The following is a 15,027-nucleotide window of genomic DNA, read 5'->3' on the forward strand; positions in this document are numbered from 1 at the left end:
GAACCGATATTAAAATCTCGAAAACATATATTTTGCTCTATGAACTTGGATTGTGCACGTATTAGTTGTTCAAATGTGTGCTCAGACTGGATGTGATATTTTAGAATGAAGACTACAGCACTACAGTTGCACCCCGGCCGGATCTCTATGCTATTTTGTTCAAGAAGGAGCATCGAGAAGCGGAGCCGGCACGGTCCCTAGCAATTGGTCTCATTTGGACTAAAACAGGACATAAAAGCACAAAAATAGTCCATGTGAACAACAGGATGGCTGTTGTTTACAAATACAGTGTGACGTGTGGAAGTCCACAGGCACCCACCCACCCGTACCGACCGAGCTGGTTGGTGTGTTATGTTCACTGAAAAGGCCCCGTATTAAAGTTGGCTCTTAAAAAGATCCATCCATCGTCCAGCCTCTTAAATATCATACACAGCAGCTCAAAGTCAAAAGTCAAAGTCTGCTTTATTGTCAATTTCTTCACATGCCAAGACACACAAAGAAATCGAAATGACGTTCCCACTATCCCACGGTGACAAGACATAGTACACAATATACATACAAGTAAACAACACACAAAAAACAAAGAACAAGAAGGCACAAACAATGAATAAGTAAGAGTGATGAATAAATAATAAATAAACAGACAACAAAATAAATAAGCTCTCTTTTCACACCGTTATTGCGTGGACTCAACTCTTCAGCGTGAACCCGTGCATTATTTAGAAATGTAAACACCACCGAGTTGAAATGTCCAACACGTAGTTTTCTTGTTGACCGCTAGAGGGCGTGGGTGTATTGTAATTCAATTGTGAAGTGGTTTTCCTTGCCAAGCAATGAAGTGTCCATTTTCAGAAAGTGTTTGTTGTTGACCGCTAGAGGGCGTGAGTGTGTCGCAAGTCAATTGTGAAGTGGCTTTCCTTGCCAAGCAATGAAAAGTGTCCACTTTCAGAGACCACATACATGCTAACCCGGGGGACGTCATGCATAGCGAAACCAAAGTGAATGAATGAATGAATGAATCTTTATTTCGAACACGATTTAAAGAATAAAAACAATAAAAAACAAACAATATATATCACTGTTCAAGTGAGGTCATAGTTGCGCATCAATCTCCTGTTGCATTGTGGTCCAAAGCTTTTTAAACGCGACACGAACCTTTCTTATTCCCTTAATAATAATAATTGCCAGTTTTTGCCACACTGTTCTGTGCACCATTGTACCTTTACAGTAAATTAAAGAACAAACACGTGATATTGTCACGTATAAAGGGATCACTGTAGCTAGTGTTATCCTAGTTACTTTTTAAACAAGTAATTAGTAAAGTGATTAGATTCACTTTTTAAAGCAGGTTGTCAATAAAGCAACTACTTCAAGATCATTTTGGCACTGCTTGCTACGTTTCCAAGCAGCAGAAGGCGCCTTCGTCGATCGCGCCACTTTCCCACATTCAAGATGGCGGTGCCGTACACGTACATATCTCAGTTGAAGGCATTAGCTGTTAGTTTCCGTCTACGGTCCACCATCCGCCATCACCACGCCAAAACAAGGAGGTCAGTAGCTAGCGTGTGTCCGTGGTTCAATGGCAGCGCGAACAATTTACGGATATTCTTGGTGGTTTTAGTTGACTGTGGTTATTGTCTCATAGCAGCATGTAACGCAATTTACGTTCATGTTTTGTCCTAGCTAAGGCGCAGATCACAGGAAATGGTCCTAAAGTGGCAAAGTAGACACGTAAATTACTGTGACAGCAGAGTGAATGAAAGACACGGGCTTCAACGCAAATATTGTGGATCAACTGAACACATAAAAGGTCAGGTTGTGCATCCATGTTTCAATTTAGAGCACCCGACATATGTCTGCCAAGCTAGCAATGAACTTGTTAGCTAGCTAGCTAACTTGCGAGCAAGCAAGCTAATTGGGTGAAGGTGCGTGGTAGTGGGGAGTAAATCTGTAGGATGTCTGCCTCTGTTTAGATTTAGGAGTACACTGTCCTTTCTTGTATCTTAAATGACACAGGTGCGATGTTTAATCGATATATAATCGACGGTCCTGTTTCCACTGGGCTGTTAAGGTTGAAAGAGTGATACGTTTCTGCCTGCCGTGCTAACAAATGGCTCTGTTGCATATCATTGCGTTCATCTGGGTCTGATATGACAAATCATTGGCTAATTATATCCCACATGTTCCTCGCGAATAGAAAGTTCGTATTACTGTGTTTGTGAAAGAGAAAATAGTTTTACCAAAGATCACCTCGGGCAGCGGTCCTCACCCTTTTTAGCACCAAGGACCGGATTATTGTCAGACAATATTGTCACGGACCGGCTTTTAAGTAGAACAATATAAGATGACACGACCGGCCGGCATCATAACAATGGGATTGTGGTGGAGAAGACTTGACTGAACATAGTCGTTCAATCCGATCCAGTGCTATCTGTCAAAAATCGCATTCCTCTTCCGCTGCTCCACTCGGAAACGTACAGTGACATCGTATGGCAGTGGCACAAATGCAAGTACTCTCCAATCACATCTTTTCATTCCTCAGGCTTGTTCATGGAAGACCAAAGTATTTACTGGTGGGGCCAAGATTAAGTGTTTCCTAATCCAGATCCAGTTCAGGATTGCTACTTATGGTAAGTATAGGTTTGGATGGATTTGGTTGAATAGTTCTTCCCAAATCCAACGCTCAGTTTGCTCTAGCAGCTGCTTTCTTTGACTAACACCGTTTCATATTCTCCTTTTTTAGAAATTGCTCGGATATGAAATAAAGTGGACGACGGGAGGAGTTGTGCCCACTCACTCTTCTCCAACATTTTGAAGGATGGCAGGCCTGAAGCTTGTCACGCCGGCCACATCTCCCATGGGGCCTTTTTTTGGACTTCCGTGGCAGCAGGAGGCTATCCACGATAATATCTATACACCTAGAAAATATCAGGCAAGTTTATAGAATAGGTTCTACACGCTTTAAAACTCTCTTGCATCGCTCTTAAAAAGTCTTCCATTTAACTTGAAAAATCATCTCGGAACCTCAGATTCAAAGTAAAACGTATTTGTGTTTGCAAGCAAAATAAAAGTAAAGCATTGTTTTGTGATAGGCCTCCTAATATTGACCTCACATTTTAGAAGCGGGCTACTTTTTTTCCAACTACAAAGGAGGAGGTACCGAGGGGACCCCCCCCCCCCCCCCCCCCCCAAAGAGTCGAGTACAGCAGGGCAGATTTGTTTGCGGAAACGGGGCTAAATGTCGAGGACAGTAGAGCCGCCCGGGTAGGTTTGTCACTGGAAACTGGACTTGTACTAGGGACCAAGATGACCAGATGAAGCATTTCATTGTATTTCAACATTGACGAAGAAGGTGGTACGAGCGTACACATGAAGGCTTCTTCTTTGCACATGCACATACCGCAGCAACAATTTGTGATGGCGCGTGTCGCAGACTGCTGGCAATGCGTCGGTCACCATATGCATTGGGTTGGCAATGAGGCAGCGCGCGTTTGACTCAATGCACGTGCCTTTCCCATCCAAACTTACTGAGACATGAGAGATGCAGCAAGGCACCTGGACTCAAAACCGAGAAGAACTCCAAGGTCATCCTCACTGTATATTGGATGGAATTTTCTTCTACTTGACAATTTCCTCCATGATTGTTGTCATTTCTTTACGAACAGCTCATGATTGACTTGAACCTTCTTATCTTGCACAGGTGGAACTTCTCGAAGCAGCTCTTGAACGTAACACTATCGTCTGCTTAAATAGCGGCTCAGGGAAGACCTTTATTGCAGTTCTCCTAACGAAAGAGCTCTCCCACCAAATTCGGGGAGAGTACCTAGGATATGCGAAGAGGACTGTATTTCTTGTTAACTCAGGTACTGACACTTTGAGATGTCGATCTAAACCTTTGAATTCATTTGAAGTCATTGTTTTGCGTAGCCCTGTCTGTTGCTCAGCAAGCAGCTGCACTTTGAGATGAGATCGAAAGCTTTGAATTGATTATTTTGCGTAGTCTTGTGTGTTGCTCAGCAAGCAGCTGCACTTTGAATTCATTTGAAGTCATTGTTTTGCGTAGCCTTGTCTGTTGCTCAGCAAGCAGCTGCCATCAGAACTCACTCTGACCTCCAAGTGGGAGAGTACACCGACGTGGAGGAGGCTTTGGCGTGGACCTACCATCAGTGGAGCCAAAAGATAGTCAAGAAACAGGTATGTGAATGAGGGGGACAAAGTTGACATTTGAACCTGTGATGTGAACAAGCCTAATGTGCCAGCCTTACCTTGACGCTTACATCTCCATCCCGTCATTGTGACCTTCTAGGTTCTGGTAATGACTTGCCATATCTTCCTGCATATGCTGAGGAATCAAATCTTACCTTTGTCCAAAATCAACTTGGTGGTTTTTGATGATTGTCATCTTGCCATCACAGAGCACCCCTACTGTGAGATCATGAAGGTGGGTGTGATGAAGACTTTGATGATTTCTATCTTCATTTGGTTGTTGCCACTGCTTTGCCTAGTTGAGTTTTTCGCCGTTTTCACTGGCATTGAGCCATATGGGAAACAATACAATCAAGCCACTTTATTTCCAGAGCGCATTTTGCATCAAAGCACTTCACATATAGGAGTGAGAAAACCACAAAGACAGTGAAAACCGAGGAATCAATAGGAAGATCCAAAATGAATGTTTTGAAAAGAAAACAATGGCGTGACTCCACTCCACTCCACTCCACTCCACTCCACTCCACTCCACTCCACTCCACTCTACTCCACTCTACTCCACTCTACTCCACTCTACTCTACTCTACTCTACTCTACTCTACTCTACTCTACTCTACTCTACTCTACTCTACTCTACTCTACTCTACTCTACTCTACTCTACTCTACTCTACTCTACTCCACTCCACTCCACTCCACTCCACTCCACCTCACCTCCTCCACTTCACTCAACAAACTGCCTTGTTCGGTCCTCGGATAATGAAACGATTGACGGCAAAATCCGAACAAAATCTTTCTCGCTGTTCAAATAGTGTTGGATTGGACCAAATGAAAGCATTTCTTGGAATCACGCCCCATCTTGCTGTTTGTGGTCACTTTCTGCAGCTATTTGATGGAAGCTCGTGCAATCCTCGCATTCTGGGTCTCACAGCCTCCATTCTGAACGGCAAATGCGACCCGTCGGACCTTGAGCGGAAAATACAGAGTTTGGAGCGAGTCCTGAAGAGCAACGCTGAAACTGCCACTGACCTTGTAGTTCTAGACAGGTCCTATAATACAAGTACAGGTTGTTGGAATGATGCGCTCTTATTGTGTATTCTATAAATTCCTCACATGTTCTTCCAGATATGCCTCTCAGCCAAGAGAAGTTGTGCTGGACTGTGGCCCCTATCTGGACAAGAGTGGGCTATCCTCTCGTCTCCAAGTGGAGTTGGATGGAGCTCTGGACTTCTTAAACGATTGTTACGTCTCTGTCCCGAGAGAGGACAGAGGTCCGACAGTCATCTCCCGACAGGTCAGGCTCTTGATACCATTTTGATATTTCTGGAGCTCGACTCGAAACTCAACAGGAAGTCGCTCGCTCGCTCGGCCAGCCAGCCAGCCATATTGTATTTCCTTTCAGATTTTTCTTGGCCTTTTCTATAGAAGAATCTGAACGTCCAATTCCAATTGTATAGCTGCTTGCACAGCTCTAGTCATCATCACATCATTATTATTGTTCTTTAAATCCTAAGGTTAGTTTCCATGTGTGGTCCTCTTTGTGTTGTTCAGGTACTAAGTGAATGCAAGGCTGTGCTCCAGGTGCTGGGACCCTGGTGTGCAGACAAAGCAGCAGGCATCATGGTGCGGGAGCTCCAGAAGTACATCAAACACGAACAGGGGGAGCTTCACCGCAAGTTTCTGCTCTTCACCGACACCGTTCTCAGAAAAGTCCACGCTCTTTGTGAAGAACATTTCTCTCCTGCCTCCTTGGACCTCAAGTTTGTCACACCAAAGGTTCTCCGTCTGCTGGAGGTCCTGCACGAATACAAGCCTTTTGAGCGCCAGCAGTTTGAGAGCGTCGAGTGGTACAACAACCGCAATCAGGACAATTATGTGTCTTGGAGTGATTCGGAGGAAGAAGATGAGGATGAAGAAGCGGAGACCAAAGAGCGGCCCGAAGCCAACTTTCCTTCGCCGTTCACCAACATTCTATGTGGAATTATATTTGTGGAGAGGCGTTACACGGCTGTCGTCCTAAATCGGTAGGATGACCATGATGTGCGTGCGAGGAGAGGCCCGAACCCTCCATTGCTTGCTATCTAGCTAGCAGGAATAGGCCTGCTACCCACTTGCCATATTGATATCTTCTATCATATTTCCATTCCAGTCTTATCAAAGAAGCGGGAAAGCAGGACCCAGAGTTGGCTTACATCAGCAACAACTTTATTACCGGCCATAGCATTGGCAGGAATCAGCCGCGGAACAAGCAGATGGAGGTGGAATTCAGAAAGCAAGAGGAGGTAGTAAAGCAAATTCTCATTTGTGCCCTCCCCCCAATACCGACAGCACACTCGAGGATCCCAAATCTGTCCAGAGCTTTGTAGAGCGCTTGCTTGCATGACGTTCTAATCCATTGTCCCTTGAAGGACACGGTTTTCTGCTTCTTCCGCTGTATTAACTGTCTTCCGTCTTGGGCTTGTAGGTTCTGCGCAAATTTCGAGCTCACGAAACCAACCTGCTGATTGCCACCAGCATTGTGGAGGAAGGTGTGGACATTCCAAAGTGTAACTTGGTGGTGCGCTTTGACTTGCCGACTGAATACAGGTCCTATGTTCAGTCCAAAGGCAGAGCTCGAGCTCCCGTCTCCAACTATGTTATGCTGGCCGATAGCGACAAGACCACGTGCTTTGAAAATGATCTGGGTACCTACAAAGCCATAGAAAAGGTCAGAAATCCTCAGCCTACTTTGTGCATACCGTATTTTCCGCAGCCTCAATTGATCCACGCGTGCGTCATTGGCACGTTGATTTCCAGAAAGCTTGCCTTGTGCCTCGTAAGCACGTCGATGCCGTTTGAGAGGCTCCTATGCTAATTATTTATCAATGGCAGCAGAGGTCCGTACGCTACGTATCGCGTTCGGTCCTCCGATTGCTTTAGCGCCCCGATTGACGGATTCCCAGCTTTCTTCCTTGAGCGCATCCTAAAATCAAAAGGTATACATCAATGAATACGTGCGCAACGACCATGAGTATTTGTTCTTCCGAGCAGATCTTGAGGAACAAGTGCTCCAAGTCTGTGGAGGTTGGCGAGTTTGAAGGAGATCAGCAAGTGTTGGACGATGACAACATCCTTCCTCCGTATGTGCTTCAATCTGAGGACGGCGGTCCTCGGGTCACCGTTAACACGGCCATCGGTCACATTAATAGGTATGGTTTTGTGCTCGGGTTGTTACCTACATCCAACGGTCGTTTCCAAAAAACAAAGCGTGTTGTTCAAACGGCTCAGGTATTGCGCTCGGCTGCCGAGTGACCCCTTTACCCACTTGGCTCCCAAGTGTAAAACGGTGGCGACGCCAGATGGGAGATTCCAGTCGACGCTTCATTTACCCATCAACTCCCCGCTCAGAGTGCCTGTTAAGGTGTGGAAGAAACCGCGACGTCAATAATAAATGTTTTGTCGTAACGGCCACATCTTTTTTCTATCTTGGCAGGGTCCAAAAATGAATTGTTCCAGATTGGCAGAGAAAGCAGTTGCCCTACTTTGTTGTGAGAAGCTGCATCAAATAGGTAGGTCCTGCGCGGAACAGAAGCCACTCTGCTTTCCACTTGTTAGTCACTTCTTTTTGCTTTGCTCTGTCTGGTCTTTCCAAGGCGAACTGGATGATCATTTGATGCCAGTTGGGAAGGAGACGGTAAAGTACGAGGAAGAGCTGGACCTTCACGATGAAGAAGAAACCTGCGTTCCTGGGCGGCCTGGCTCGACAAAGAGGCGACAGTGCTACCTGAAAGCTGTGAGGGGAAGAAAACAAACAAATAAAAAAGATATCTATCTATCTATCTATATCTATATCTATATCTATATATATATATATATATAGATATAGATATAGATATAGATATAGATATAGATAGCGTGGAGATCCTGTCATTGCAATTGTCTGTTCTTTGATCTTCAGATTCCAGAGTGTCTGCAGGACAGTTTTGCTGTCCACCAGCATACTTACTACTTGTACGTCATCGGAATGGTTCTCACCACACCGCTCCCGGATGAGCTCAACTTCCGGCGAAGGAAGCTTTACCCACCGGAGGACAGCACTCGCTGTTTCGGCATCCTGACGGCTCAACCCATACCGCGAGTAAGAATGGAACGCCTGTTGGGACCGGAGCCTATTGTTTTCACTATCGGGGTGGGAGCAGCAACCGAGAGGGGGGGACTTTTTTTCTATACGGTGATCGTGTCCCCTCACGGCAGATCCCCCATTTTCCTGTCTACACGCGCTCGGGCGAGGTGACCATCTCCATCGAGCTCCAGAAGTGTGGCTTCAAGCTCACCGCCGCTGAGCTGGAGCTCATCATTCGCCTGCACCAGTACATCTTCTCCCATATCCTTCGCTTAGAGAAACCTGCACTGGAGTTCAAGCCTACACTTGCTGACTCTGCTTACTGTGTTCTACCGCTCAATGTTGGTGAGTTGCTGTTTCAGGCCTGATGCTATATCCAACCAAGTTGAGAAAATGCCAAATTCAATCTCGTTAGGTGGCGAGTAAAGTCAAAATATGTTATATTTGGTCAGGATGCTCTGACTTAACCATCAATCTCAACTGCTTATTGTGAACATGCCGCTTGTAGCATTTCTCAATCCCTATCGTTTGAAACCTTTGGACATCACGTGTTGTTCCATTCTTGTAGTTGGAGATTCCAACACACTAGATATGGACTTCAAGTTCATGGAGAATATTGAAAGGTCTGAGGCCCGAACTGGCATTCCGACTACTCATTACACCAAACAACAGCCATTCAACTTCAAGTTGGAGGATTACCAGGATGCCGTCATCATTCCAAGGTATGTACTCGGGCCGTCTTTTTGCTACTCTCACCTTTTCCTTTCAAAGGTCTGAAAAGCAGGCTCGTCCTCTTATTTGTCGCTGCTCTGAGCGGACTTGTTTTGTTGGCGCTTTCTCAAATTCATGCCTTTTCTCATCCTCTCCCAGGTACCGTAATTTCGACCAGCCTCATCGCTTTTATGTCGCTGACGTGTACACAGACCTCACACCTCTCAGCAAGTTTCCTTCACCAGAATATGAGACATTTGCTGAGTACTACAAAACCAAGTACAATCTGGATTTATCCAACATGAACCAGCCACTCTTGGATGTTGACCATACCTCATCCAGGTTAGTAGTGTGGCCATGCTGTGATGCCTTACATGCCATATTTACAACTGCAACGAGGGAGGGGCTGGGCTGGGCTGGGCTGGGCTGCCTTGGGCTGGGCTGGGCTGCCTTGCGTGCATGCATTAATAAAGGAAATCATTTCCAAAGATGGGTTGACGGTACAAACAGTTGGTAGGTTGCTGGCTGGATGGATGGAAGGAAGGATTGACATCACCTTTGTTGAACGCTTGTTTTGCGCTCACAGACTCAATCTCTTAACACCTCGTCACCTGAACCAAAAGGGCAAAGCGCTGCCTCTCAGCAGTGCAGAGAAGAGGAAAGCAAAATGGGAAAGTCTCCAGAACAAACAGGTAAAGTTTGCTTTCTTCTGGCTGTCATTCTTTTCCTTTTCTTATGGGTCCATGTAAGGATTGTTGTCTTTGCCAGATCCTGGTTCCAGAGCTTTGTGCCATCCACCCCATCCCAGCGTCCCTCTGGAGGAAGGCAGTGTGTTTGCCCAGTATCCTCTACCGTCTCCACTGCCTCTTGACGGCAGAGGAACTCCGATCCCAGACGGCCACCGAAGCCGGAGTCGGATCACCGACGCTTCCGCCTGATTTCAGGTATCAAATGAGCCTGTTTCCCACATGGTAAGGCGCGCTTCATTTGAAGGCAGGCGCCTTTCCTCTCTTTTTCGGCCAGGTATCCAAACTTGGACTTTGGGTGGAAGAAATCAATTGACAGCAAAATCTTCATCTCCTTAACGGAGTGCAACGACATTCAGTGTAAGCAGCAGCCGTCAGCCGATTCGATGTCGGGTGGCGGTCGTCCTCACCGTTCCCAAGCCGTGGTCACTTGCGGCAAGAACCGCTCGACTGCGTACAATGGCGGCGAGAGTCTCCCGGAAGGAGAGCAGAGTCTCCGGCATAATTGCCAATGCCCCCGCTGTAGTTTTGTCGAACTGCTCAGCCCTAAAACGATGCAAATCCCTCCTACCTCAGTTCCCGCGGAGCCCTCTCGCAGTTGCGAGGCTCCCGGCACATGTCCCGCACAGCGTAGCGACGGATGCGCACTCGGAAGCAAGTCGAGAAGTCACGCTACCTCAGCCTACAGCGAGTGTCCCAATGTTCACAAAGCACCTTCCCTCAATCCCAGCAAAGTAGCAGGAGGTGCTATCAAAAGGCTGGGGCCCAACCCAGGCCTTATCCTCCAGGCCCTGACCCTTTCCAATGCCAGTGACGGTTTCAACCTGGAGCGTCTGGAAATGCTGGGCGATTCCTTCCTCAAACACGCCATCACCACCTATCTGTTTTGCACCTATCCCGATGCCCACGAGGGCCGGCTCAGCTACATGCGCAGCAAGAAGGTGAGTGAGTGAGTGAGTGAGTGAGGCGGCGAGTGAGTGAGTGAGGCGGCGAGTGAGTGAGTGAGTGAGGCGGCGAGTGAGTGAGGCAGCGAGTTGCCTTTCATCAAGGAATTGTCCAATCTAGATAAATTAACGTGACTTGACTTTGATTGTAACCTAAAAAAGTGGGACCTCAATGCCATTTGTTGTGGCAGTGATGCCATTCAAAGGACTCAAATAGTACATCACAGTTGTCCTCTCTTTCCTCTTTCTCTTCTTCCTCCTCTCCTGCCTGTACGATTTTTAGGTGAGCAACTGTAACCTCTACCGCTTAGGGAAGAAGAAAGGACTCCCCAGCAGGATGGTGGTCTCCATTTTTGATCCCCCAGTCAACTGGCTGCCTCCCGGCTATGTGGTCAACCAAGACAAGACTGTCGCAGACAAATTGGACTCAGATGAGGTCAGTGGATTTTGCCCATCGAGATTTGATTTTCCTTGTCTTTTGATCGTTGAGTGGCAGTCAATGAGTGTCCATCCATTCCAAGATAACTTGTGCTCCTTCTATGGCGGGGAGTGAGAGGAATTCAGCCATTCCATTATAGATAAGAGCGTATAGATCCAGCCACAGTCAAGCCTGGCTTGGTCTAACGGGCTTCATGGCTTGGCGCGATTCCCCCCCCAATTCGGTCATGCGTGACGTCGCTCTGATTTCAACATGGCAAATCCAAGATCAGACAGAAAAGTGATGACGCCAGATATTGACCGCGTTTTTCTCCAACAGCCATCATGTGGTTCTGCACCACAGTATTAATGCCAGCCCACAGCACCTCCAATCGACACGTTTGACAGGCCTCGCTCGTAATATTTCAATTTTGATGACGTGTGGCTGATGCCCGCTGTTGCTCAAAAAAGCTGTTGGTCACTCTACACACGTATTAAGGCTGTTAATAGTGTTTTTTGTTGGACTTCCAGGCCGTTCAGAAGTCTTGAACCGAAATGAACTCCAGTTGAGCCAGCCCAGTCTTTATTGAATGAATGACATTTTTGTCAATGAAAGTGATTTAGTCCCAGTTATGTATTATGTAGTTTACGAAGGGAGGCTTTTAGTCTTATCTATAGTCTAGTTTTTGTCTGGTGAATGAAATTACCGCTAGTATACAATGGCTCTTATATTTGTTTTCTTTTGAATTCAGTTCAATGAAATTAGCGCTAGTACACAATGGCTTTTTATTTTTTTCCTTCTTTTTAATTCAGGCCGAGGAAATGATTGTGTCTAACGGGTGCTGTGCTAATGAAGATGTGAATGAAGACAATAATGAGGGAGAGCTGCTTTTGAAGGATGAACCAAAAGATGAGGTCAACATGGAGGATGACCTGGAGTACTACAAAGAACACATCAAATTCATCGACAATATGCTGTTAGGCTCTGGCGCCTTTGGTAAAAAGATTTCTTTGAGCAGCAGCTCTCTGACCACTGCCTCAGAGCCTTTGCCATCCATCCAGACGGCGTATGAATGGAAGGCCCCAAAGAAAAACCCATATCCCGCGGCGGCCCAGCACCACTCTGAGCCAGCACCCGCCACAGCCGAGGACTTTGACTACAGCTCGTGGGACGCAATGTGCTACCTGGACCCCAGCAAGGCCGGCGAGGAGGATGACTTTGTGGTGGGCTTTTGGAATCCGTCGGAGGAGAGCTACGGCGCCGAGCTGGGAAAGCAGTCCATCTCTTACGACTTGCACACAGAGCAGTGCATAGCTGATAAGAGTATCGCCGACTGTGTCGAGGCTCTGCTGGGTTGCTATCTGACCAGCTGTGGCGAAAGAGCCGCCCAGATGTTCCTGTGCTCGTTGGGCTTGAAGGTGTTGCATATTTGTCACAAATGTCTCAATTAGTACGTGCGTAGAAAACCAATCGAAAGGTGAGCCCTTTTTTCTTTTTTTTGATCGTCTCAACAATATGTGGCTGGCTCTTGGTTTTCCAGGTCTTGCCCCTTGAGAAAGGGAGCGTGACAGAAGAAGCTGGAGTCAGCCCGACGTCCTCGTGCTACGGCTGGTTGAAAATCCCACCGCGCTGCATGTTGCAACATCCGGATGCGGAGCGAACCCTCAAGCACCTTATCTCTGGCTTTGAGAATTTTGAAAAAAAGATCAACTACACATTTCACCACAAGGCTTACCTACTGCAAGCCTTCACCCATGCTTCCTACCATTACAACACAATCACAGGTGAGACAAGATCTCGCTCTCATTCAAAGAGCGACTCACCCGTCTAGTGGTTATCGCTGACGACGACGACTTGCGCGACGCTAGGCCAAAAGTCAGTATTTTGACCATGTCGCGAGCGTGTGGGCTTTTGCGTCTTTCATCTAAAGCGCAAGAGCTTTTGATCACGCCTGTCCTTTGCTCTTCAGATTGTTACCAACGCTTGGAGTTTCTCGGCGACGCAATTCTCGACTACCTCATTACAAAGCACCTTTACGAAGATCCGCGGCAGCACTCGCCCGGCGTACTGACCGACCTGCGCTCGGCGCTCGTCAATAACACCATCTTTGCCTCTCTGGCCGTCAAGTACGACTACCACAAGTACTTCAAAGCGATCTCCCCTGAACTTTTCCACGTGATTGACGACTTTGTGCAGTTTCAACTGGAAAAGAATGAGATGCAAGGCATGGACTCTGAGGTAAGCTGGCGTCCGCGGCAAAATGCTAGCTACCACGGATACGGGATTTCCAATGAAATACGAAAGCGTGGATCGTTGCGGCTCCTCGTTTTTGGCGCTGACCAAATGAAATTGGGGCGCCCGCCGTCACGACTTGACATCGCCGTCTGTCTCTGTTCAATGTCAGTTGCGTCGCTCTGAAGAAGATGAGGAGAAAGAGGAGGACATTGAAGTGCCCAAAGCTATGGGCGACATCTTTGAGTCGCTCGCCGGAGCCATTTACATGGACAGCGGGATGTCGTTGGAGACGGTGTGGCGAGTGTATTATCCAATGATGAGGCCACTGATCGGTGAGGACCAAGTCAGACGCTGCTGTTTGATTGCAAAAGAGGTTCCGTTGAATGATTTGATTCTATTCCTGCAGAGAAATTTTCCGCAAACGTGCCCCGGTCTCCTGTAAGGGAGTTGCTTGAAATGGAACCGGAAACTGCAAAGTTCAGGTAAGTTGAGGCAAACGTCTTTACACGGCTCTCACGGTAAGAGCGCCTTTCATGATAGATTTCTTTCAAAGAGAGAACATCATTTGGACTTGTTTGTTTTCACCAGGATTCAGATGACTCCCCTCGAGTCAAATGACTGGTCCTGTGTGAAACTTAAGAGCTCAAGCACGGGTGTTTAGCTTTGCATTCAAAATGTTTGCGTCACCATCGATGATGGTAGTCCTTTTTCTCTATGCGTAGCCCCGCAGAGCGAACTTATGACGGAAAGGTCCGAGTGACGGTGGAAGTGGTGGGAAAAGGCAAGTTCAAAGGAGTGGGACGCAGCTATCGTATTGCCAAGTCGGCGGCGGCCCGACGAGCGCTGCGAAGCCTCAAAGCCAATCAACCTCAGGTCCAAAACAACTGAGCTCCTCCTCATGGCGAAAAAGCAGCATTTGCCACGCCACGCTAGCTAGGTATGCCTTCCTCCTGTATGTTACACCAAGTGAGAAACAGTCTGGGGACGGGACGAGACGGAAGACGTTTGCATCGGATCGTTTTCATTCTTGTTGCGCACACACAATCTTTCTTTTTCTCTTTGCTTTGGCGACTGCTTGATTCACATGAATCAAAGTGTTCAACTGGTCAGGTTGCAATGTCTATCGCTCCTTTTAACCTCATCCAAAATGAAAGTGAGGCAGGCATACGTTGTCTTTTCCATCAATGTATGTAGCGAGGCCAACGCGCTTAACCCCTCAGCCTGTGCACTAATGCCAGTAAGTTTGAAAGTGTTATGAAAAAAACAAACAAATGCGAGCAGCAGACGTAGCAACCGGATTCCACTGGAGAGAAATGCAATGAATAATGATGGTATTATGAAAACGCCGTGGTCACATTGACAGAGAGCAAAATGACATAGCTATAACAAAGTATGTATACAAATCTCAAATGATGTTTTGGGACTCAGAGGCTCGCTCACCTATTTTCCAAAATAGATAAATAGGAATGTGAACATTCCCACTTACTGTAACTTCTTTTAAACTGCAATTGGGTTGCATGTTCTGATCTAAAACTGTATCAAATGGATTTCTTCTGTGAGTCTTTTCATTGTTTTGTATATGACCAGAGTGAGATTAAATGTTGTGGCATTACTTTGGTTAGTAGGTTTAAATACATTTTCCCCCATCATTCTATTAATGCTCTAGT

The 15,027-nt window shown here is 46.8% G+C and overlaps 1 protein-coding gene across 5 annotated transcripts; it reads left to right on the forward strand.

Annotated features, from left to right (window-relative positions):
* The first annotated feature begins 1,446 nt into the window (after nucleotides 1-1,446).
* On the forward strand, nucleotides 1,447-14,815 carry dicer1 (dicer 1, ribonuclease type III). Of its 5 annotated transcripts, none has more exons than XM_037240653.1 (30): nucleotides 1,447-1,550; nucleotides 1,684-1,810; nucleotides 2,543-2,630; nucleotides 2,744-2,932; nucleotides 3,701-3,863; nucleotides 4,064-4,194; nucleotides 4,307-4,441; nucleotides 5,090-5,250; nucleotides 5,330-5,498; nucleotides 5,756-6,228; nucleotides 6,354-6,486; nucleotides 6,669-6,911; nucleotides 7,235-7,392; nucleotides 7,472-7,604; nucleotides 7,677-7,752; nucleotides 7,837-7,976; nucleotides 8,142-8,321; nucleotides 8,438-8,651; nucleotides 8,875-9,028; nucleotides 9,177-9,359; nucleotides 9,604-9,709; nucleotides 9,786-9,961; nucleotides 10,041-10,704; nucleotides 10,991-11,143; nucleotides 11,938-12,543; nucleotides 12,666-12,909; nucleotides 13,095-13,363; nucleotides 13,530-13,692; nucleotides 13,767-13,842; nucleotides 14,083-14,815. In XM_037240653.1, exons 4-30 carry the CDS (start codon nucleotides 2,819-2,821, stop codon nucleotides 14,246-14,248), a joined length of 5,583 nt encoding a protein of 1,860 aa, XP_037096548.1. In that variant the 5' UTR covers nucleotides 1,447-1,550; nucleotides 1,684-1,810; nucleotides 2,543-2,630; nucleotides 2,744-2,818; the 3' UTR covers nucleotides 14,249-14,815. The 5 variants fall into 5 exon arrangements, with proteins under 5 accessions (XP_037096548.1, XP_037096549.1, XP_037096550.1 ...); XM_037240655.1 differs by lacking the exon at nucleotides 1,447-1,550 and having other exon boundaries at nucleotides 1,557-1,810; nucleotides 11,938-12,121; nucleotides 12,167-12,543; XM_037240654.1 differs by lacking the exon at nucleotides 1,684-1,810 and having other exon boundaries at nucleotides 1,454-1,550.
* The last annotated feature ends 212 nt before the right edge of the window (nucleotides 14,816-15,027 follow it).

This window comes from Syngnathus acus, chromosome 22 (genome assembly GCF_901709675.1).
Source record: "Syngnathus acus chromosome 22, fSynAcu1.2, whole genome shotgun sequence".
In the NCBI taxonomy this organism is placed as follows: domain Eukaryota; kingdom Metazoa; phylum Chordata; class Actinopteri; order Syngnathiformes; family Syngnathidae; genus Syngnathus; species Syngnathus acus.

Coding starts and splice junctions, on each gene's coding strand:
- dicer1 (XM_037240653.1), top strand. CDS start 2,819: ATGGCAGGCCTGAAGCTTGTCACGCCGGCCACATCTCCCATGGGGCCT. Junction 5,251..5,329: donor GACCTTGTAGTTCTAGACAG/GTCCTATAATAC, acceptor ATGTTCTTCCAG/ATATGCCTCTCAGCCAAGAG. Junction 7,977..8,141: donor GACAGTGCTACCTGAAAGCT/GTGAGGGGAAGA, acceptor TTTGATCTTCAG/ATTCCAGAGTGTCTGCAGGA.